The sequence below is a fragment of the Amblyraja radiata genome, chromosome 1, assembly GCF_010909765.2.
Source record: "Amblyraja radiata isolate CabotCenter1 chromosome 1, sAmbRad1.1.pri, whole genome shotgun sequence".
Lineage (NCBI taxonomy): Eukaryota > Metazoa > Chordata > Chondrichthyes > Rajiformes > Rajidae > Amblyraja > Amblyraja radiata.
In genome coordinates, this window is record NC_045956.1 from 2,690,115 (window position 1) to 2,714,041 (window position 23,927).

Genomic DNA, 23,927 nt, shown 5'->3' on the forward strand with positions numbered 1-23,927 from the left:
CATCCCTTGCACATCCTTTATGCACTCTAATGTCTACACATCCTTCTCATAACATAGTGACCACAATTTAATGCAATGTCACAATGTTTCAACAAATCTTCCCTGCTTTTATACTCAATGTCTCTACTAAAAGACTAGAATTGGTCATCTTTCTCAACATGGCCTGCCATTTTCAACGATTAGTGCGCACACACACACACACCCACCCACTCGCCCCTTTGCTCTTGCACTCTTTTTAGAATGGCAAGTATTGAAATGCATGTATTTAGAAAGACAAGTATTGAAGTACATGGTTTGAAATTCTGGCCGAAGCCATTATTATAAAACAAGGCACCTATTCACCTTTCTCCAATCTGAAAATTAATCAATCACCATTACTCTCTGCTGCCTGTATTTAGGCACATTCATATCCATGCTATCTATGTGCTTCAACTTGGTTGATAAACTTACATGGGACATCATCTTTTCAAAGTGCATGCACACCACATCAATTTAATTACCCTCGTCAACTTTATCCAGCACCTTATCAAAAAATGCTATCAAATTGGTTAAACATGATTTGCCTTCACTAATCTATGTTAACTTGCCATAATTATTTCATTTGCCACCACCAAGATTAAATTGATTGACCTGTAGTTGCTGATATCCTCCTTCATTTTTTGAAGGGATTAACATGTGTTACTCTCCAGTCTACTGGCATCACCCTGGATTGAAGAACATTTGAAGGATACAGGCAGTGGCTCAAAAATGTCTCCCTTCCCTCAAAATCTAGGATGCATCCTGTTTAATCCTGGCTTGTTCGTTAAAATTCAGCCAATTTTTCTAATATCTCTCTGCTATCAACTTTTAAAAATATATTCCGGTTTGCATTATCTCCTCCTTTGCTATTGCTGTAGAGCACCTTCTTCCCTGGTGAGGGGCTGATGAAACGTTGGTAGCTGATCTCGTCTCACACACCTTTTTTGCTTCTTTTATTTTAATTTTCATTCTCACCCCCACACATTTTGTAAAATTAGTCAGATTATAACTAGTACTTAAACCCCAACAATCACACACAGCCTTAAAAAATCTTCCGCTTTACCCCTTTCATTATCCATGGAGAGCTAAATGTCTGATGTTCCTGATCTCTGTATGGGAAAGTGTCTCAATCACACCCAGCCCATTTCCTCTTTAAAAGATATCCCATTGCTCTATTACCGATTTGCCAGTCAATTTTTGATTCCCATTTATTTGTACCATATTAACTTATCCCATTGATATTGGCCTTCCCTCAATTATTCTTATTTCTGATCTCTCGATTTTCGTCTCTAAAGGTAACCTAAACCGTATGACATTATAATTATTATCTCCCAAATGCTATGCTGCAGGAACTTGGTATCTTTGGTCCATCTCAATCCCCAACACAGATGCAACAAAGCCTCCTTCCTCTTCGGAAGAGAATCATGCTGCTCTACAAAATTATCTTGTGCACATATTTTAGAAACTTTTCATTCTCTCTGTCCTTAATGCTATATTTATCTCAACTTTCATTGGAATAGCAAAAGCCCCCTAATTAGTCTCGTTTTTATACTTCTCGGTAAATTTCCTGCGTTTTCTATGTCATTTTTAAATGATTTTTGTACAGCGCATCACTGGCTATTTCTACAACCTGCCACATATCTATTTTGGCTAATACATTATAACAATTTATATTATGCCTTTGTAGCGGGGACTCGCAGGAGTCCAGCCAAAAACTAATCGGAGACGAGTTGTGTGCACTAGACGTGTTTATGCTCTCCAATACAGCTCCCAACTCTCTTCCAGGATTACACTCCTGGTGACCCCGTGTATGCTAGCGTTTAACCGGCCGGCCCCTGTACGGAGCCAATTCAGGGCGACCCACTCTTTGCGGGGCAGGTCCGAGTCGGGTGGGGCTGTGGTGTTCAGGTGCAACAGTGAATTGCGGAGGTCGTGAAGTCTGTTCCCCGCTGGTTCTCCATGCTCCTAGTGTGTTGAAACGGAGCCACAGAGGGTCGCTGCGTGACAGGAGAAGGGGGCGTTGAGGTCCCAGTTGCTGTGAGTCCTGGGCGAGGTGATGCAGAGGATGTTTAGCGTCCGATGCACACCAATCTGTGAGTGAAGTACTCTCTACGAAGCTTGGCGGGTGCGATACCAGCAAGCACTGACTGTCGGAGTAGGACATAGACAGCTGGTGATGATCCGCATGGTGTCGTTGAGGATGACGTCTAGCTTGCTAGTATGAGCGCTGCGGCACCATGCTGGGGCGGTGTACTCAGCGGCACTGTACACGAGTGCAAGAACACTGGTTCGGAGGGTAGATGTCCTGGCGCCCACATGACGATCCAGACAAGCAACGTAGGAGGTTGTTCCGCGTCGAGACTTTAGCACGGAGAGCTTCAAAGTTGCTTGTAGGTCAGCTGCCGATCTAGTTTCACCCCAAGGTATGTAGGAAATGAGTTGTAGGGTAGGGGTGACGCATTGAGGGTGATGGCGTTGAGCTTCCTTGTTGTTCAGGTGAAAGGCCGTTGTGGTGGTTTCTCAGTTTTAGTCTCCAGGTCATAAGGTAACCCGTGACTGGACAATATAAAGCAGATGAAATCAGACAACCGTCACGATGACACAAATATATAACCAGAAGCCTAACTCCCGATCAGATATGACACCAAGGTTGGAACCAACCTGGTTCAGTCTCAGATAACAATCAGGAAGGAATGAAGTACAATGCAGTACAAGAACAGGCTCTTTGACCCACAATATCTGTGCCAAACTAAAGCAATCCCCTCAGGCTGCAAATGATCCATATCCTTCCATTCCCTGCATATTCATATGCCTGGCTAAAAGCCTTTTAAACACCGCTATCTTATCTGCTTCCAACACCATCCCTCACAGTATGGTTCCAAACTTGCCCTGCTCATCTCCTTTACACTTTCCCCCTCTCCGCCTTAAAGCTGTTACTTGTCAATTTATTTTTCAATTATTTACTGGTCAATTCCACCCTTGGAGAAAGATTCTACCAATCCACAAAACAAAGCTTATGATAGGAACTAGGGAGCAAAGGGATTTGGCCTTCCCAATAATGATTGGAAAAAATTATTGCTCATTCAGGACTGGATGTTAGACAAGCACAGTAATAACATATAGAAAATGAAGAGGTTGTGGTGAATTAAACTAGGATGCTATCAGAACACATGTGTTAGCAATTTATTCACATAAGTAACCACGGTATAAACGTTGCAAAATTACAAGTAGTAGTCTTTAGTAGCAATGGACATGAATTGCAAGAGAAATCATTGTAAGTATTCTTTGGTTATGACTTTATAAACATGGATCCAGACGAGCCTTGTCTCACAGAGATGGGCAACCAAGGAGAGGTGAGAGGCAGAAGATGTAAGAGCCTGTCCCACTTACATGTCCTTGGCACGCTAATTACGCGACCTCGTGGTCGCGTTGAGCCGCGACGGTCCCGCGAAGATCGCGAGCGACTTCATTCGACCGCACCGCTGTCTGGAGCGCGTGACGTCATTTGAAGATGGACGCAAAATGCTGGAGTAACTCAGCGGGACCGGCAGCATCTACGGAGAGAAGGAACGGGTGATGTTTCGTGTCGAGACTCTTCTTCAGTCTGAAAGAAGGGTCTCGACCCGAAACGTCAACCATTGCTTCTCTCCAGAGATGCTGCCGGTCCCGCTGAGTTACTCCTGCATTTTGTGTCTATCTTCAATTTTCTTGGCCCCGCTCTGGGAATAGAAATGGGGGCGGATCCGGACCGCAACGGCCGTGAGCTCCAGGCTGAGTTCGGCGATCGTTTGCCTGCTTCTGCTGGAGGTGAGACGTTGCGTCACGCCAGGGTCTTGGGCCTGTCCCACTTTGGCTGTCAGTTCCGCGACAGGCCGGTGGCGCGTGAAGATTTTGTTCGCTACAAAAATTTTGGAGCCCCGCGCGATGTCACGCACAACTACATACCCCTCAGCGCTTCTCAGTGGGACCGGCCCCACGATGCCCGTGCGCCTCAACGTGACCACGAGGTCGCGTAATTTGCGTGCCAAGGACACGTAAGTGGGACAGGCCCTGTAGTCAACTATGTTAAAGGCTGCAGGCAAGTTGCAAGGAGCAATGGTTTATTTTTAGCAACAGCTGCATGATAATATTCGTACCTCCAGTAAAGGTGTTTCCATCTTAACAGGTTCTAAATGCACCAATTAATTGAGCATGCCCTGCCGATTTCCTTTAACATGCCTTGAATTTTCCAATAAAAGTGTTCCCCAATGCTGGTCAGAGATTGTTTCGATTCTATCATCCTATTTCCATTACATACCACTATCTTGTGCCAATCATTCATTGTAAGTCCCAATTTTACTAATCAAGAAGTTGTTAGTATTCACCTTGAGCAAAATACAATTTCTTCCATTCATAGCACTGCTCCATTGCCTTCAATACAGGCTACAAAACTGGCCGTTTTTAATTTTTCCATCATCGTAAAAGTTCCGGAATACTCCATCGACCACTCATCCATTCCAATGCTTAACCTTATATTTGACATTCAGTTTGAATTTATCCAAAATAATCTGGCCTTTATCACAACCCATAACAAGTCTCATTCAATCATCACCCCGTGCTTACTAATTGTTGGTTCCTCATGATTCAGCAATCCAGTTTTAAAATTCTATCCACTCAAATCTCTCCAATGTTTTGCCTTCATCATGTGTGTAACCCTCTTCTGTGCTGTAATCTTTTGAGAATAATCAACTAGCAGTTTATCCAGTGTTATCTTGTTTATTTTGTTACACGTGTCAGGTCTTTCAACAATTTCCATTGCAAAAAAAAGCTCTGTGGCAGGACGTTTTTCCTTGTGATGTAGTGTAATACGTCAAATTTTGTTCTTTAAGGGCCTGTCCCACTTACGTGTCCTTGGCACGCAAATTACGCGACCTCGTGGTCGTGTTGAGGTGCATGGGCATCGTATGGCCGCGCGGGGGCCGGTCCCACTGAGAAGCGCGGAGGGGTATGTAGTTGTGCGCGACATCGCATGGGGCTCCGAAAATTTTGAAGCGAACAAAATCTTCGCGCGCCAACGGCCTGTCGCGGAACTGACGGACAAAGTGGGACAGGCCCAAGACCCTGGCACGACGCAACGTCTCACCTCAAACAGCAGCAGAAGCAGGCCGTTGCGGTCCGGATCCGCCCCCACTTTTACTCCCAGAGCGGGGCCAAGAAAATTGAAGATAGACACAAAATGCTGGAGTAACTCAGCGGGACCGGCAGCATCTCTGGAGAGAAGCAATGGATGACGTTTCGGATCAAGACCCTTCTTTCAGACTGAAGAAGTCTCGACCCGAAATATCATCCATTCCTTCTCTCCAGAGATGCTGCCGGTCCCGCTGAGTTACTCCAGCTTTGTGTCCATCTTCAAATGATGTCACGCGCGACCTTCGCGGGACTGTCGCGGCTCAACGCAACCACGAGGTCGTGTAATTTGCGTGCCAAGGACACATAAGTGGGACAGGCCCTTTAGACTTGGCCCCAGTTCGGCATTTCTTGACAGGATAAGGCATGCAATGCAAATAAAATCTGTATCCAGAGCTGCTAACTTTCCTTCAGTGAGACGAGAGTGAAATCATGTGGAGAGGAATCAACAAGAGAAACAGTTTAAAAAAGCATGTAAAGACACACGTGCTGCTTTCTCCTCTAGGATTTGAGAGGTTATCCTTGACAGACTGGTAAAAGTGCTATGATTTTTCAAAAAGCTCCTGGACATTTATACAAGGTAGATAAAAAGGAATCCTGGGGACAAGCCTGATCACAAAATACAGTATAATGGGATCGATTTAAAAATAATCAAGGAAATCTACAAGATTATGAGCTGTAGGCTGCTTGAACATCAAAAAAATAAAGGAGCTGAAATAGAAATTAATCCACAATACAAACAGCCCAGCATTTCTCATAACAAAAATGAATGATTGGAAGACACCTTAATAAAGTATTTATATTTGATCATTAGATCCTACTTACATTTGATCTTTAGGTTTCCTGTAGCCATGTAACAATGCCGTTAAGAAAAATAGCCAATATCATGTTTACAAATACAGCAACATTTACAGTTAAATATTGAAAATGTACCTATATATCACGAACTGCCACTAGTAACAGTAAACAGTGCAGTTAGCTATTTGGATATATTTTTTTTTAAACAGTCATTCCAGATAAAATAAAGATGAATTTATGTGATGTTCACACCCAGGTTTATGGAAAAATAATTTCTCCCCTTTCCTTGGTAACAAATAGCTCCTGAGAACATCAAAAACAGCTAACTATATATAGATTAACTAATTTGCAAAAAAAAAATTGCACCTGCCTGCTTCACCCAATTTTCATGCCAATATAAACAAATTGAAGGTTACTGGAAAGTGTAAACGCAGATGATCAAATACTCTGTGGATTAATGTGGCTTTCAGTGTGTTCTGAAAAACAGAATGAAGTATACTGGAGCTGAGTGCTATTTAAATAGCCTACAGCTTTATTTAATTGTTTATGAAGTTAAAAAAAAAATTAGAGATTTGGTGCTTTAATGTTTTCTTCTTTTGTTATGTATCGCACTTAAAATATCATCTATCTTAATTATTCAGGTTGGCCAAAAAATAAACGCCCAATTAATGGATGGTGCATGTGAGTACCATGGCATGAAATTCAATTCCTTTCTTAGAAGCTTTCAACTAAGACTTTGTGCTGCAAGATGGCCATCTATTTAGGTGAAGGCTTAGCCCAGAAAATAATGAATATCTTTTGAACAAAAGCAAACATAGTGAATAAAATTGCAAGAGTTCCATTCTCCAATGTTATACTAAATTCATCAGGTTACTGTTGAGGATTCAGGATCTGATTCAGGGGAGGTTCTACTACTAAAATAAACAATATATTTTTTTTTTTTTCCAAGTCAAAAAGAATAGTATGGGCATAATTCCCTCTAGAAGAAAATGAACCAAGCCATAACAAACAAGGTTATTGGCCACCTGCACCTTCACAGAAACCACCCCACAGATTCTGGGGCTTTTGAAGATGTCAGTTTGGTTAGGCCATTATGTTTGTTAATATCTAACATTGACAGGCAGTTGGGACACCAAAAAAGTGGTCAAAATATTTACATTACATTTAGAAAGCCAAGCAGCACACCCACACACCAAAAATCGATCAAACCAACAAATAAATACAAAAGATAACTATTACAACTACCATTTGGGAGCCAATATCACTTGAATGGGCCACAGGTTGAGAAACATATTTCAGCCTCAGAGTTACAAGGTCTGGAAAAACACACTTTCTTGTGGACTTTATGTGTACTGGAACAGCACAGGTGGCGGGGTGAAAAATCACACTGATGATTTAAACCACCATTTTCTTATTAACTGGGACTTACACAGATGTATGCAAGCAAGTACCTCATCCACAATTATGGCAAGATAAACGATGTGCCTCAAGAATTGCCTTACTTTGGGTAATTTATTTTGCTCTGATATTCACTAGTTATTTAATTAGGATGCAGCTCTTTGAAATGATTACTCCAAATGACAAAGATTACATTTAAAATATGGTGTAGAATTGCAACCTTTATTGTAATACAGGTGCACAACCTTTTATCCGAAAGCCTTGGGACCAGACACTTTTCGTAATTCAGAATTTGTCGGTCTTCGGAATGGAAATTTTTTAGCGTAGATTTTAATGGCTGGCTCAGTGGTAGAGTGCTCGGCTCATATCCGCAAGGTCGCGAGTTTGCGCCTTGATCGTGGCAGTAAACTCGGTCGCGAGTTTGAGTCTTCAATGTAGTTTTTTCTTGCAGAATAAATGTTTGTATGAAATGCAGTGTAGGAGAGGTGTACTGACTGTGTGGGCAGAACTTTGGAAGTGATTGCCCACCAGTCTAAAAAGCCGCTGTGTCTCCCTGTCCCTGGGATAGCAGGGGGCGATCAAACAGCACAATAACCCCCCCCCCCCCCTCCAACTCCAGAGGAATCCGCTCCCCAATGGGCCGCTACGGCGACAAGTGGCAGTTTGCCCACAGCCCGAGCTGCGCCCCCTCATCCGCCACCCCAAGAACAAGACGTACCTTGCACACCATCAGCTTCTGCCCCTACGTGTTCCTCTGGAGTTGGAGCGGGGCTGGGCTGGAGTTGCTGCTGGAGTGGGTCTCTGGGATCTCCGTGCTCGCAGTGGGCCTGGGGGTCGGTGTCCCGTTGGTCCTGACGTCTCCGGCCACCCCCCTGGACTGGAGCTGAGACTGGGAACTGTACTGCCCTTGCCCCCTCCCTCTGCAACTGCAAACAACCCCACTTTCCTGCAAGGGCGGTACAGCTCCCGGAGGATGGCAGGTGGCCGGAGACGTCAGGACCAACAGGAACCCGCTCCCCGATGGGCCCCTACGACGCCCCGAGCTGCGCCCCGTCATCCGCAACCCAGGTCCCTCTGTAGTTGGAGCGGGGCTGGGCTGGGCTGCTGTTGGCTGTGGGTCTCTGGGATCTCCGTGCTTGCAGTGGGCCTGGGGGTCGGTGTCCCGTTGGTCCTGACGTCTCCGGTGACTGTCACTGTCCTGCTGCAATCACCGACATGAAGACAGTGCAAGGCCCCCGCGCCGGTGCAATGGGCGGGGAGCTGGAGAGGGGAGGGAAGGGGTCACACACATGGCCGGGAAGCAGAGGGGTGTAGGTGGGGTGAAACTGAAGCGAGCGACAATCTGCTGCTGCCTGCCCGCTGAGTTAAAAAGTTCCCACGCAAGACTCACGAAACACTGTGTTTCGTGAGTCTACCGTGGGAACTTTTTAACTCAGCGGGCAGGCAGCAGCATATTGTCAATTATTAACCCTCCCGCACAATATACCCTCACCTTCTCTTTTATGAATGGGGATTTAGTTCCCCTTTCTTCGAGGACCGACCGGAGGTTCCGCTGTCACCTCTGCGGGCCGCCCTCGGTGAACGTTTTCAAGGACCTTTCTTCAAGGACCGAAAAAATGTCCGCTATTCGGAGGTTTTCGTTATTTGGATCTTCGGATAAAAGGTTGTGCACCTGTAGTAACATTTATAAATATACACAAAGGATATAGTATGGATTTTCCAAAAGAAGTGAGCCAATGCATGCTTCCTTTATCATTGGACGAGCCATCAAAGTGCGTCTTCGCCAGTAAAACTAGGAATGTTTGAAAGAAACATGTTAAATTAAATATCCAGTATATAAAGAACTTCATTAAAAACTATAAATAGTTCAAGGTTACACTTCTAAAACCTTGTCATGTGATCCTTCAAGACAGTAAAAATGCTTGTGATTGCTACAATTATAACATTCTGATTTATATTTATTTCGTAACCAATCCCGAGTTTCCCCACATCTACTCAGAAAATGTACATTGAGCCTTCCACACATATATGCTCATAGAATTGCAATTAAGAATAACTAACCAGGATTTCATTTATTTTATAGTGAAACAGTAGTTTTTAGGACAAAATCCAGATTTGAAAAAAAAGATTGCTTATGTAGTCAACAATCTGAATGATTGTTCAAATGAAATAATCACTGCAGTTATATTGTAGTAATCACTGTAGCTATTTGTCTTCATATGGTGAAAGATGCCATTAAGCAACATCCGTTAGAGATATGCCCATCCAAAAATTTGATTTACAAATTAACTAATTCTATTCATGTGCTCAGTTGAAGACTGGTTAGCACGCAACCATGGCTTTTTTACTGTACAAGTGACAATAAACTGAACTAAACTGTTAACTCAGCAGAGACTAGAAATACACAACTGGTGCCTTCACGATACGGTGCTAAGCAGCACAAACCAAGTATTATACATTTTCCGAGAGGGGGGAACATGAACCCAATTCTTTATTTATTTTGATATAGTTGAACCAGTTTTTGGTGGGTTAATTCTGACTTGGTTCTGGGTTAGTTCCACAGGTCCCTAATGATTCATCACTACCTTGCTCGACATTAGCTGTTGGCTACATGGCTCTCCTCTCCTCAATTCAATAATATTATACCTGATCTGGTATCGGTCTGAATGTCACATTCCTGATTGTCCCCACAATATTTCCCTCCTCAACTGACCAAGATCTTGTTTATCTAGAGTAGAGAATTCCCAAAATATCTGAGAAGAAATTTGCTCTCATCTTCCTTTTAATTATTTCTTATTCTGAAAACATATCCCCAAGTTTTAGATTTGCCCACAAGGCAAACAAGTTCTCAGCATTTACTTGGTCAAGCCTCTCATAATCTGACGTTTTACTCAGATCTACTTCTACATTCCAGAGAGTTTAGGTCCAACTTGTATATCCTTTCCAGAAGACAATCCTTTCACCCTGGATCAATCCAGTGACCTTTTTCTGAATTGTCTCTACTAGTCTTCACTGACTACCAGATGAACATACAGAGAACAGAATATACTATTCCACTCTTTGGGAATTATCAATCATTAAATACAGATAATAAAAGTTATATGCACTGCAAAATATGTGGTTTCAGCTGTGCCCTAATGAATTGTGGCAAATCCTCCCTACTTTAAATTATATCCTTCTTACTCATAACTTGATTTTGAACCTATCTTTGTACAGGTGGCTAGATTACATTGTCATTAATGTAGATTGTAAATAGTTAAGCCCCTAGAGCCAATGGCTGTGGTACCCTCCTGTGTACAAGTGGCTAATCGTTTATTGTGGAACTCTAGACAGCTATTCAATCATGGAGGGATGGGGTAGGTATCAAAATTGAATCACATCCTACCAACGGACATCCAGAGAAGATCCATGGCACAGTATGGGTCGAACAAATAAAAAATAAACAGCAATGAAAGGATCAATACAACCTAGGATGAATTCATAAAGGCCTCTCATAATGAACTATCCTATCGCAAATAAAAATGTTGGGAAAATATATAAAGCATGGCTAAAGAAATAACCAATGTTAAAAATGCAGCAATATAATAAAAAATGTCCACTAATCCTGTATGCTCATGACTTGAGATGCCAGACGAGCAGATTTAAGACCACTGATGTTTAATAGTCTTAACGCATTCTAAATTTCACTTTTATTAAAATGTTACACAGTAATTAATCATCCAGTGAACCCAATGCATGAAACAAGAACATGGGGACCGCAGCCCCCGATGAGGGAATTGGTAGCACCCGAACTAGCCCTGGTGACCTTGATGCCAAACCATTCAAATTTCTGAATAGTCATTTTGTAGATTATTGTGTTTTACTGTAACCAAATCCCACTTCTACTTTTAATTTAAAGTTGTTATAATGTCAGTCAAGGTTTTAAGAAATCATGCATCCAGTTACTTGATGTTGATTATTAAAGAACTTAAACCTATTATGTTCTCCACTTACATGGTCTCCAGTGCCTGCCAGATGAACGCATACAGGTCGGTATCTACCCTTCCATTCTTTGGGAATTATAAACTGAAACCTGCAGCAATGGCAGTGTGAGTAACTTCACGTGGCTAGTTGCACAATGATGCGATAATCAAAAATCCTAAACACACAGAATCTAGACTGAAAAAGACATCTGAACAATAATTTATCTCAGAAAGCTAACCTGCAAGTATTTATTTGTTCATAATGAGTAGAAATACAGTATGATAAACAATCTTATCCTAAACCTCTACTCTTGTAATTCAGCACTTTTAGATAAAATTGCATACTTAAAAGCCACTAAGATTTTAAATATCCTTAATATATAACAATGTAATCAATAACATAAAATCATATGGTGGTTCTGCTTCAATATGTCTTTTCAAAATGCAAATTGGATATTAAGCAATTGATGAATTAGAGAACACTTTTATATTAGACAGGCAGAAATGGTTATAATATAATCTCTGGTGCAAATTAGAGCTCCAATTAAAGGTACTTTGGAAATTGACAAGCAGAAGGAAAAAAACTGTCTGAATAAAGAAAAGGCTAGGGAAAGAAAGGTTCCATGCACCCTCCCTGCAGTCATCAGACATCATTGTCTCTCAAGAACAGTCTGTCAGTTTCGCCATTGAAATAACATTATTTATATTTGTGCAATGATACTCTATTAAACAGTGCAACAAACAACCTACAGTATGTTTAAGTTGCAGTACAAAGACCATTCATTTTGAAAAGCCGATGCAACTATCTTGCCCCTAACCCTCTTTCCCCATGGACACAATTATTTTTCTAACGTGAATTTCTTTAACGTGAGGTTTCTTAGGAACACAACTATCATGTTATAGCAGAACTACATGTTTTAGCAATTTGCGATTAAGTCACATCTTCATGTTAGCATAATTATCCCTATATTAATGCCAAGGACCATTAATATCCATTCTTAAAGTTTCTGGATGGCTTGTGAATTTGCATGCTTTCAATTTAGCTGACTGCACTGTTTCTTCTCAACATTTGAGGCAGGACATTCTTGCTATTGAGGGAGTGCAGCGTAGGTTTACAAGGCTAATTCCCGGGATTGCGGGACTGTCATATGCTGAGAGAATTGAGCAGCTGGGCTTGTACACTCTGGAGTTTAGAAGGATGAGAGGTGATCTCATTGAAACATATAAGATTGTTAAGGGCTTGGACACGCTAGAGGCAGGAAACATGTTCCCGATGTTGGGGGAGTCCAGAACCAGAACTTTTTCTCACAAAGAGTGGTGAGTCTGTGGAATTCTCTGCCTCAGAGGGCGGTGGAGGCAGGTTCTCTGGATGCTTTCAAGAGAGAGCTAGATAGGGCTAAAAAAAATAGCGGAGTCAGGGGATATGGGGAGAAGGCAGGAACGGGGTACTGATTGGGGATGATCAGCCATAATCACATTGAATGGTGGTGCTGGCACGAAGAGCCGAATGGCCTACTCCTGCACCTATTGTCTGTAACATCAAGGATGTGTAATTCAGATCTGTTTTAAATTGATTTCTGCAATGTATTATGAAACTTGGTAACCAAGAAATCAACAAGAACGCAAGAAGCCAAGACAGTAAACAAATTAGCATGTGGTATTTTGCAGATGCCACATCATTTCTGGGAGACATGTCTCACAATAATTATTGCTATGTTGTAATTAATTATGTACGACAATTTGCAAAACCAGAAGCTTATAAAGACGTTGAGTTCTCCTTAATAGTTTTTAGAGAGATGCAAGAGCTAGCATTGAAAAAAGCCAGAGGCAACACAGGGAATTGGGTATAATCTTTTGTGGACATCTGCTCAGAGAAACTGAGCACATCAAAACTTGGACAAACTGGGGATCTGTAGCTTGATCCAAACATACTCTAATCCTAACACAATAAAAAAAACTGTAAATGCTGGAATCGACTACCGGGTCAAGCAACATCTTTGGGAAAAGAAACTTTCCTGACCTGGTGATTGATCCCAGCATTTTCTATTGTATTTTTAAAATTTCAGACTTACAGCATCTTGTTTTTGTTTGTGCTGCAGCCATATTTTGTGTCAAATTTTAGTGCTCACAATTTCAGTCCCTTTAGAAACATAGAAAATAGGTGCAGGAGGAGGCCATTCGGCCCTTCGAGCCAGCACCGCCATTCATTGTGATCATGGCTGATCGTCCCCTATCAATAACCCGTGCCTGCCTTCTCCCCATATCCCCATATCCCGGACTCCACTAGCCCCTAGAGCTCTATCTAACATCTCTTTCTACTTCATTTTACCAATCCACATATACCTTTCTTTTATTTTCCGACTAAAATGGCTATCAATTTCATTATTTCTCCAATTGAAAAAATCCTATTGTACTTTGAGTAGAGAATTATTGATTTTTTTCAATAGAAATATATATTTTGATAAAAACTGCTTTGAAAAAGTGAAAATATTCTATTCACCTCTTCAAATTTAACAACCTCCCCTAATTTTTTTTCTTCTTTCTAGCCAACTCAGCCCTAGCAATTCAGTCTTTAATGACACTCTTAGTTCTTAGATCATCCTTATAATTATAGTCACAAAGAACTGCAGATGCTGAAATTAGATACTTTTATTGTTACATGTGACAAATCAGAGAGATGCTTTGTTTTGCGTACCTAGGCATGTAAAGAGCGCCGACAAAGTTACAAAGCACCCCTTTCCACCCCCCTTAGTTCTCGATGCCCACCTTCCGTCCGTCCCCCCCCCCAAAGTTCTGGATTAATTCAGCGAGTCAGGCAGTTTCCGTGGAGAGCATGGTTAAGACATTTCCGGTTGGGATCCTTCTTCAGACTGACATTAACAACACCCACTGTTGAAGATATCTGCAAAATAACATTGTATTTCACAGTCTAAGCAGAAGTTCTGACCCTGACCACAGATGCTGGCTGCATTGAGCTTGCATATTCTCCTTGTGACTACATGGGTTTCCTTTCGGTGCTCCATTATGTAGGGAGCAGATGCGAAAATTGGATAACATACAACTAGCGTGAATGGGTGATTGATGTTCGGGAGGACTCAGTGGGTCAAAGCGCCCATTTCCTTGCTGTATATTTCAATTCATCACCTAATTCACAATGACAACCCATGAAATGTATTTTACAGACTTTTTGTCGGAATAGATTTATTAGGAATCTATTTTATTATTAATACTTTTTGACTTAACAAAGTTAAATCTTATAATTAATTATGTGTTTTTAACAATGTAATGATGGAAAACTGTAATTGTTAGTGCTAACTTCAGTCTGAAGAAGGCTTTTGGCCCGAAGCGTTGCCTATTTCCTTCGCTCCATAGATGCTGCCGCACCCGCTGAGTTTCTCCTGCCATTTTGTCTACCTCCGCTAACTAACACAATGTGTAAGTTGCCTAATCTACCACACTCAAAAAGCATTTCTGATCTGAACAACTTTAGTCATGATGACAATACAGAAAATATAGAAGAGGAAATAAGGTCAGGAAATAATAATATATTTGCATCAGAATTATTATGTTTACAATTATATACTACCAATAATCTATATTATAAAATAAAACTATTCAGGATGATTTTGGAAAATTTAGGAATGCAATCTGTACATCTTGAAAAGAAAAATCCAATATGTTTAATCTGGTTAAGGTTAAATTACTTATCTCAGAAAAACAATTGTAAAACATTTAAGAATCATTTGTACACATTTATTACCTTACCTAGCATTGACACATTCAACTGGCATAATCCCTGGCAGATAATGATCCAGTGGGGACACAAAGTGTCCATCCATGATCTTACAATCAGCTTGTTCCTCCACCTGTTGGAAACAGTGACTATATTCAATTATGCATGCAAAGAAATAAATGCTTATTTTCCTATACTCCCTCCCACACTTTCAAGAATGCACCCAGAAGGTCTGCACTCTGGGAATCTGGCACAAAATCCTGCTCTCTGCTATTTAATAAAGGCAGGTGAAAAGAGGGAAGACAAATTTGATTAACTCAAGTGTTAAGGAAAATACTGGACTCCAAGAAATGTGATAACAGTACACTAAAAAAAATATTAACAGGATTAGACCGTCAATATGGATTTGATATAGTGTTTGACAAAAAATATGCAGTATTTTTGAGGATATACCTTGTTGAGTAAACAAGGGAGAACCAATACATGTACTGTATTTGAATTTTGTAGGCCTATGATATAATCCCACAAAAGAGGTTAGTGTGCAAAATTTAAAGAGAGGATTACAGATAATATATTCCAATGCATGACTGATAGGAAATCAGAGAAAGTTGTCCTTTTTCTCATCATTCAGAGAGAAGTAAACTTGTGAAGTACTCTATCACAGAATGTTGTGAAAACCAAGTCATGTAAGGTGACAGACAGACTTCTAGTCATAAAATACATTGACATATGACTGTGGAGCAGGAATATGGTGTTGAGTTAGAGGACCAGCCATGTTCAGACTTCTCACAACATTCATTGGAGTCCATTTCCAGAAACAAGAGCACTCATGGAATCAGTGTTGAATGCATTGATTATAGCATTTGACGGAGAGAAACTTGATACTGACAGTGCTGGGAACTTCAATTGAATCCATGTCCTCCTTATTACATCTCACACTGAAGCTGGGATCTGCCACAAATCAAGTGGATGACACTTGATTTTTGTACTGGCTCAGAAGACTGGGAATAGCAACAAAACAAGCATGTTTTACATTGTAGAGAAGCTGGGGGTGGGGGGGGGGGGGGGGGAGGGGGGACTGGAAAGAACAAATCAAAGTTACACGACACAACAAAGATTGAAAGAGAAAGAAAATACCTCAGATGAGGTAGGTGCTGGCTGAGATAAGATGTTAATTGTCAAGAGTTTTGTTAATTGCCGGGAACTGTCTGGAGCTGGCACAAACACTAGTATCAACTGGTACAATGCTCACACTTCTGGCCTCACATCCTCACTAGCTCCAATTTATTATAAACAGTGCCTGTCTTAACATTAGCCTCTTCCTCACCTGACTAATATTGGATTTCAGTTCTCTCCACAACTTGAACTTGCATGTTTCTGGACATTTGTTTCCCCATTGACAAGTTACATCAAAGTATTTTTAAAGCCAAAAACACAAGTGCAGATCTCTCTGAGAAAAACTGCCTTGTGGGCTGCAAATTCCTATCCTAATTACCATTTCTCAGTTTGCTACAAAGTGTAGAGTCATTGGTGCCAGGGTCCAAGACGTCACAGACGGACTTCAGAACATTCGAGAGAGAGAGAGAGAGAGAGGGAGAAGGTGAGTCGCAGGAAGTAGTTGTGCATGTAGGCGCAAATAGAAACATAGACAATAGGTGCAGGAGTAGGCCATTCGGCCCTTCAAGCCTGCACCGCCATTCAATATGATCATGGCTGATCATCCAACTCAGTATCCTGTACCTGCCTTCTCTCCATACCCCCTGATCCCTTTAGCCACAAGGGCCACATCTAACTCCCTCTTAAATATAGCCAATGAACTGGCCTCAACTACCATCTGTGGCAGAGAATTCCAGAGATTCACTACTCTCTGTTTGAAAGTGGTGAAATGACGTGGGTAAGAAGAGGAAGGAGGTTCTGCAACGCGAGTATAGACAACCAGGTAGGTGGCTGAAAAGCAGGACTTCTAGGGTGGTTATCTCTGGGATGCTTCCAGTACCTCGTTCTAGTGAGGGTAGGAACAGGGAAATAGGGGATCTGAATGTGTGGCTGAGAAGTTGGTGCAGGGGGCAGGAATTTAGATTTCGAGATCACTGGAATCTCTTCCGGGGCAGAGGTGACGTGTACAAAAGGGACGGGTTGCACCTTAATTGGATGGGGACCAACATTCAGGCAGGCATTTTTGCGAGTGCTACACAGCTAGGTTTAAACAGTTAAACGCGTGGGGGGGGCGGGGGGGTGGAGTCAACAACGTGGAAACGTATCCGTGCAGTTAACGAGTGTAGGAAAGGTCACGTTTAAACTAACAGGGCAGGGGGATGGGACCCAATGCAAGGAGACAGGGCCATAAAAGGACAGAAGCAAAAGGTGGAAGGGAGTTAAGAAAATAACCTGAAAGCTCAATATGTTAATGCAAGGAGCATTCAAAATAAGGTGGATGAATTGAATGCGCAATTAGTAGTTAAGGGATATGATACAGTTGGAATTACGGCGACATGGCTCCAGGTTGACCAAGGCTGGGAGCTAAACATGCAGGGGTATTCAATATTCAGGAAGGATAGACAAAAAAGGAAGAGGAGGTGGGGTGGCATTGCTAGTTAAAGAGGAGATTAATGCAATAGTAAGGAGAGACATTAGCTTGGATGCTGTAGAATCGGTATGCGTAGAACTGTGAAATAGCCAAGGGCAGAAACGCTGGTTGGACTGGTATACAGAACAGCCATTGGATGTGGTGTGTCTGGACATTCCAAAAGCCTGTGACAAGGCCCCACACAAGGGATTAGTGGGCAAAATTAGAGCACATGGTATTGGGAGTAGGGTATTGACATGGATAGAGAACTGGTTGGCAGACAGGAAGCAAAAAGTAGGAATTAACAGGTCCTTTCAGAATGGCAGGCAATGACTGGTGGGGTGCCGTAAGGCTCGGTGCTGGGACCCAGTTGATTTAGACGAGGGAATGAAATGTAACTTCTCTAAGTTTGTGGATGACACAAAGCTGGGTGGCAGTGTGAGCTGCGAGGATGATCTTATGAGACTGGACAGGTTAGGTGAGTGGGCAGAAGCATGGCAGATGCAGTATAATGTGGATAAATGTGAGGTTATCCACTTTGGTGGCAAGAACAGGAAGGCAGATTATTAACTGAATGGTGTCAGATTAGAAGGGGAGGTGCAATGAGACCTGGGTGTGCTTGTACATCAGTCACTGAAAGTATGCATGCACGTACAGCAGGCAGCGAAGAAAGCCAATGACATGTTGGCCTTCATAACGAGAGAATTTGAGTTCAGGAGCAAGGAGGTTCTACTGAAGTTGTACAGGGCCCTGGTGAGACCGCACCTGGAGTATTGTGTGCAATTTTGATCTCCTAATTTAAGGAATTAAGGAGGGTACAATTTAGTAATAGACTCTATCCAAGTTAACGTACAATGGCATCTTTACTCATTCTTCTTCTTGACGATCTAAGAGATTTTGCTGGAATCTGACACCAGAATTAGCGCTTGTCTTTGTGCACAACTGAGTCAAAAATCAGGTTTGCTGGGATATTAAAGTTAAATAGGGCAAAGCAGATTACAACAATGTTTTATCCTGGCACACAACCTAATTCAATGCAAAGGTAATGCACCTTTGTAAAAGCTTTTTGCTGCCAATTACCTTGTCGATGAATATAGGATAATCGTTTGGTACCAACTGTTGACATTTTTCTCTGTTTCCTATCATTTTCCTAAATTCAAACAACCTGCAATTTTAAAAGAAAAACAATTACACATTTTTACAAGCAAGTTTTGCATTTGTAGGTTCGTATATTTAATTAAATGCGGCAATCATCTTGATGAAAGTTGTAATTAGCAGCATCTAGTATAATAAAAGCAAGTAGCAAGTCTGTAACCAGCAAGTAAACCTTAGAGCAGATGAAAAGTTAGGGTGTAGATCAGGATAGCATTATTTATTTTTCTCATATCATGATAACCCAAATACTATAATTGATACCAAATACTGACAATTGATCGTTTGGAAATCCCGATGGTTTGGCATTTGGCTCACGTGGATGACGATCAATTGTCAGTAACAATTGCTGACAATTGCTGATTTCCATGCCCCTATGAACCAATCAGGGCCACATTTCTCACTGCCCTCATTGCAGTGGCTGAAACATTTATTAAATTACAGTGTAACATAAAAAGTGAATTAACAATATGTTGGTGTACTGATTGAAATAACATCCAAGAGAGTCATATTGCAAAGAATCAGCCCCTTTGACATAACTTGTTCATGTGGATCAAGGTATCCATCTATGCTAGTCCCATTTGCTTACGTTTAACCCGATTTCCCTCTAAATCTTTCCTATCCATGTACTTGTCCAAATGTCTTTTAAATGTTATTGTATCTACTTCAACTACCTCCTCTGGCAGCTCCTACCATTTACCCACTTCCCTCTGTGTGAAAAAGTTGCTCCTCGGGTTCCTATTAAATCTTTTCCCTCTTGCCTTAAAACAGTTCTTCATTAGAGTTCTTCTCTAGCTCTAGTTCTTCATTACCCAATCTTGGGAAAAAGATTGTGCGCATTCAAATGGACAGGCCTTTTGGCCCACAATGTCCTTACCGGACATGATGCCAAGACACATAATCCAAACCTCCCCATTCCTTGCATATCCATAAGCCTATCCTAAAGTCTCTTAAATGCAATTTTCCAAAGTATGGTCTCCTTTCATTGAATTTCTTCAACAACAGAATGGTTGAACACAAATTCAAAACCGACGCTAGGGTCGGATGAGCAAGCGTAGGGAAGGGTAGTGGGATATATCTCCACTTTCTTCATTAGTTCAGGTGTTTTTCTTTCTTTTTCGTATCTTTTTCGAAATTCTTTCTTTTTCCTTTCCTTTCTTCTTCCTTTCCCTTCTTTCCTTTTTTTCTTTTGTCCGATTCACTTATTAGTTTATAAAATGTTAAAACTGAAGCTGTACGAAAATTGTATAATTGTTATGCCGATTACTTTCTCCTTGTACAATTGCTTCTAATAAAATAAATATTAAATTTTTTAAAAAGTCTCTTAAATGCCACTTTCGTATCTGCCTCAAGCACCCCCGGCAGCGTATTCCAGGCACACCATCCTCTGTATAAAAAAAAAACCTGCCCCGCACATCTCCTTTAAACATTGCATTCTCACCTTAAAGCTATGCCATTTAGTAATTGATTTTCCCATCCTGGGAAAGAGGTTCTGACTATCAACCCTATCTACGTCTCTCATCATTTTAGATACTTCTATCAGCCCTTTCTATAACTTAATTGCATATTTTTCCCTTACAAGTGCAACACTTGCTTGGATTAAACTCCACTTGCCATATTACTGCTCATTTTGTAGCTGATCTATATCCTGCTGTATGCTTTGACAGCTTTCCTCAAAGTCCCCGACCCCAGTAATCTTGGTGTCATCTGTAAACTTGCTAACCAACCCATTTGTGTTTGCGTCCAGGTCATTCACTGACCTCCAGCCTGAATATGGTCCTTCCAATGCAACCTATCAGTTAGCCAGTTCTGTATCCATATGACCAAGTCACTGTTAATCCTATGCATCTTAATCTTCTGGATCAGCCTATCATGGGGGTCTTCCACAGACCTACCCTCATTGATCGCCTTTGTCACTTCCTCAAAAACCTTGATCAAATTAGAAATGCTGACTGTGCTCCAATTAGAAACATAGAAAATAGGTGCAGGAGTAGGCCATTCGGCCCTTCGAGCCTGCACCGCCATTCAATATGATCATGGCTGATCATCCAACTCAGTATCCTGTACCTCCTTCTCTCCATACCCCCTGATCCCTTTAGCCACAAGGGCCACATCTTACTCCCTTCTTCAATATAGCCAAATTAACCCATTCTCCTCCAAATACGAGTAAATCATTTTCCGAGGAATCCTCGCCAATAGCTTCCTTCCCACTGACATGCGGCTCACCAGCCTAGAATTTCCTGGATTCTCTCTATACTTCCCTTCGTAAAGAAAGGAACAATACTCTCCAGTCCTCCGGGACCTTGCCTGTGACTAAAGATGCAAAGATCTTGTCAAGGCTCCCGCAATCTCTTCTATTTCCTCTCTTAATAACCTGGGATACATTCCGTCAGGTCCTGAGGATATATTTATCTTCACACTCTTCAAGAGCCCCAATACATCTTCCTTCTTAATCTCAAATAGCCCTTGCATATTAGTATTCTCCACACTCTCACTGTCCTCCATGGTAAAAACAGATGCAAAGTACTCGTTTAGTACCTTGCCTACATCACCCGACAACAAGCACAATTTACTTCCTTTATCTTCCAGCTGTCCTATCTTCTCCCTTGTTACCGTCTTGTTTTTAACGTGGGTAGCTTTGGTACTTTCTTTAATCCAACTCACCAAAACCATTTTGATGCCTCTTTTAGCTTTCTAATTACCCACTTGAGTTCTTTCCACCCTTCTTTATATTCTTCAAAGGCCCAGTCTGATTATATCCTCTTAAACCTTTCATGTGCTTCCTTTTTTTTCGACCAAATTCACAACTTTTGGTCGTCCAATTTTCCCTTACTTTGACATCCTTACTCGACAATATTGGTTCTGAACTTTGATCAACTGGTCTTTAAATGACTCCAATGTCAGATGTAAACTTAACCAATAACAACTGCTCCCAGTGTACCCTCCAAAGCTCCTGCCCAATAATATAGAAATTTGCCTTTTTTAATTTAGTACCTTCCCGCAAAGTCCAGACTTCTCCTTATTAATAACAATTTTAAACCTTATGTTGTGATCATTAACCCCAAAAATGCTCTTCCACTGACACAAATTCTGCCCAGTCTAAGCCTTAGGCACTGAGCAAATCCCAGTCAATATTGGGGAAGTTAAAATCACCTACTAAGCCAACCCTGTTGCTTTGGCATCTTTCTGTCACCTGTCCACATATCTGTTTCTCTATCTCCTACTTGCTATTGAGGGGGCTAAAGTACATTTCCATTAGAGTATTCACACTTTTCTTATTGCTAAGCTCTACCCGAATGAACCCCTCAATATGTCCTCTCTGAGTGCCAGTTAGTGAGATTCTCCCTAATTAGTAGCACAACTAATCCACCCTCTTGATCACATCTGGAACATTGAAACCCAGGAACATTGAGCTGCCAATCATGTTCCACTCCCAATCACTTCCACAATGGCCACAACATAACACTGATCCAGGCTCTAAGTTCATCTGCTTTCCCCACAATCCTCCTTGTATTGATATAAACACACTTCAGCCCATCAGCATTTCTTCACCCCTGCCTGACCTTCCTTAGAAACTTACGGGTCCTAACCTCTACCTTCCCATCACTCCTTCCAATTTCTGATGTACTACTCTGGTTCCCACTCCCGACCTGACCTTACACTTCATGATTTTATGAAGCTGCTCTCCATCCCACTTAATGGCATCTTTCCCATAGCGTGGTGACATAAATCGAATGCAATACTCATGTCTTGTACAATGTCCTAACTTCTCTACTCAGTTCCCTAACTGATGAATGCCAAAGTGCTAAATGTCTACAACACTACCCTACAATAGACAATAGGTGCAGGAGTAGACCATTTGGCCCTTCGAGCCAGCGCTGCCATTCAATGTGATCATGGCTGATCATCCCCAATCAGTACCCCGTTCCTGCCTTCTCCCCATATCCCCTGACTCCGCTATTTTTAAGAGCCCTATCTAGCTTTCTCTTGAAAGCATCCAGAGAACCTGCCTCCACCGCCCTCTTGAGGCAGTGAATTCCACAGACTCACCACTCTCTTGCTATTCTTAAACTGTGGCCCCTGGTTCTGGACTCCGCCAACATTGGGATCATGTTTCCTGCCTCTAGTGTGTCCAAGCCCTTAACAATCTTATATGCTTCAATGAGATTCCCTCTCATCCTTCTAAACTCCAGAGTGTACAAGCCCAGCTGCTTCATTCTCTCAGCATATGACAGTCCCGCCATCTCGGGAATTAACCTTGTAAACCTACGCTGCACTCCCTCAATAGCAAGAATGCTTACCTACCTACCCGCAACGCCACTTTAAAGGAACTATGTATTTGTACTTCAAGATCCATCTGCTCTAAAACACTTCCAAGGGCCCTACAGTTTACTGTGAAGGTCCTGCCCTTGTTCGTCTTCCCAAAATTCTACACCTCACACACATCCAAATTAAACTCCATTGGCCATTCTTTGGCCCACTTGCCCAGCTGATCAAGATTAATCCCGCTGTAATTCTTGATAAACCATCTTCACTGCGTAACCATGCCACCTATATTAGTGTAATCTGCATATTTATTAATCATGCCTTTTACATTCTCATGTACATGTACGCCTGTCCCTCTGATTCACAGTACTCCATAGGTCCCTATCGCTCTCTGTAAAAATCCTACCCAGATTAGTGTGGAAAATCTTTTTAAATTGGAGCTTGCTGGATGAAGAGTTTTATGATTTTGCATTTCATCACTCTGACTGGCTATAAAAGTTGTCCCCTGGGTTATTACAACAGCGAGATACTAAAATTGCAATGAATGGAATAAACAGGAAATTATCTCAAATACCTTCTGAGATCATCTGGTTTCCCCCATCCTTGGATGAAAAGTTTTGTAAGAAGGAATCGCCTGCAGAGAACGTCCAGTTTACTGACACCCATGAGAAGATCCAATTATTTAAAACGCAACTAATTAAAGACAAAAGATTACACGTTAAATCACATATTCAATGCACATGTTAAAAGAATAATAAAATTATTAAAATGAAAAGAGGAAAAAAAATCCTCAAAATTGTCTCTTCCGTTGACTACAAATGAAAGCTAAAATTAAGTACTCTACAAATGATATACATCATGTAGAAGA

At 41.6% G+C, this 23,927-nt stretch overlaps 1 protein-coding gene across 6 annotated transcripts in view; it reads right to left on the bottom strand.

Moving 5' to 3' along the window:
* The window catches only part of abhd18 (abhydrolase domain containing 18), a 46,700-nt gene that overhangs the window by 18,242 nt on the left and 4,531 nt on the right, over positions 1-23,927 (bottom strand). For 3 of the 6 annotated variants that reach the window (XM_033013807.1, XM_033013958.1, XM_033014040.1), the window contains 6 exons: positions 23,634-23,752; positions 18,722-18,806; positions 15,108-15,208; positions 11,374-11,452; positions 9,088-9,172; positions 6,010-6,037 (listed from right to left, as the gene is read on the bottom strand). In XM_033013807.1, coding sequence (XP_032869698.1) covers positions 6,010-6,037; positions 9,088-9,172; positions 11,374-11,452; positions 15,108-15,208; positions 18,722-18,806; positions 23,634-23,725 — 470 coding nt within the window. In that variant the 5' untranslated portion in view covers positions 23,726-23,752. Of the gene's footprint in view, positions 1-6,009; positions 6,038-9,087; positions 9,173-11,373; positions 11,539-15,107; positions 15,209-18,721; positions 18,807-23,633; positions 23,755-23,927 lie in introns of those variants that run through there. The other 3 variants (XM_033013877.1, XM_033014122.1, XM_033014178.1) reach the window with 3 other exon arrangements.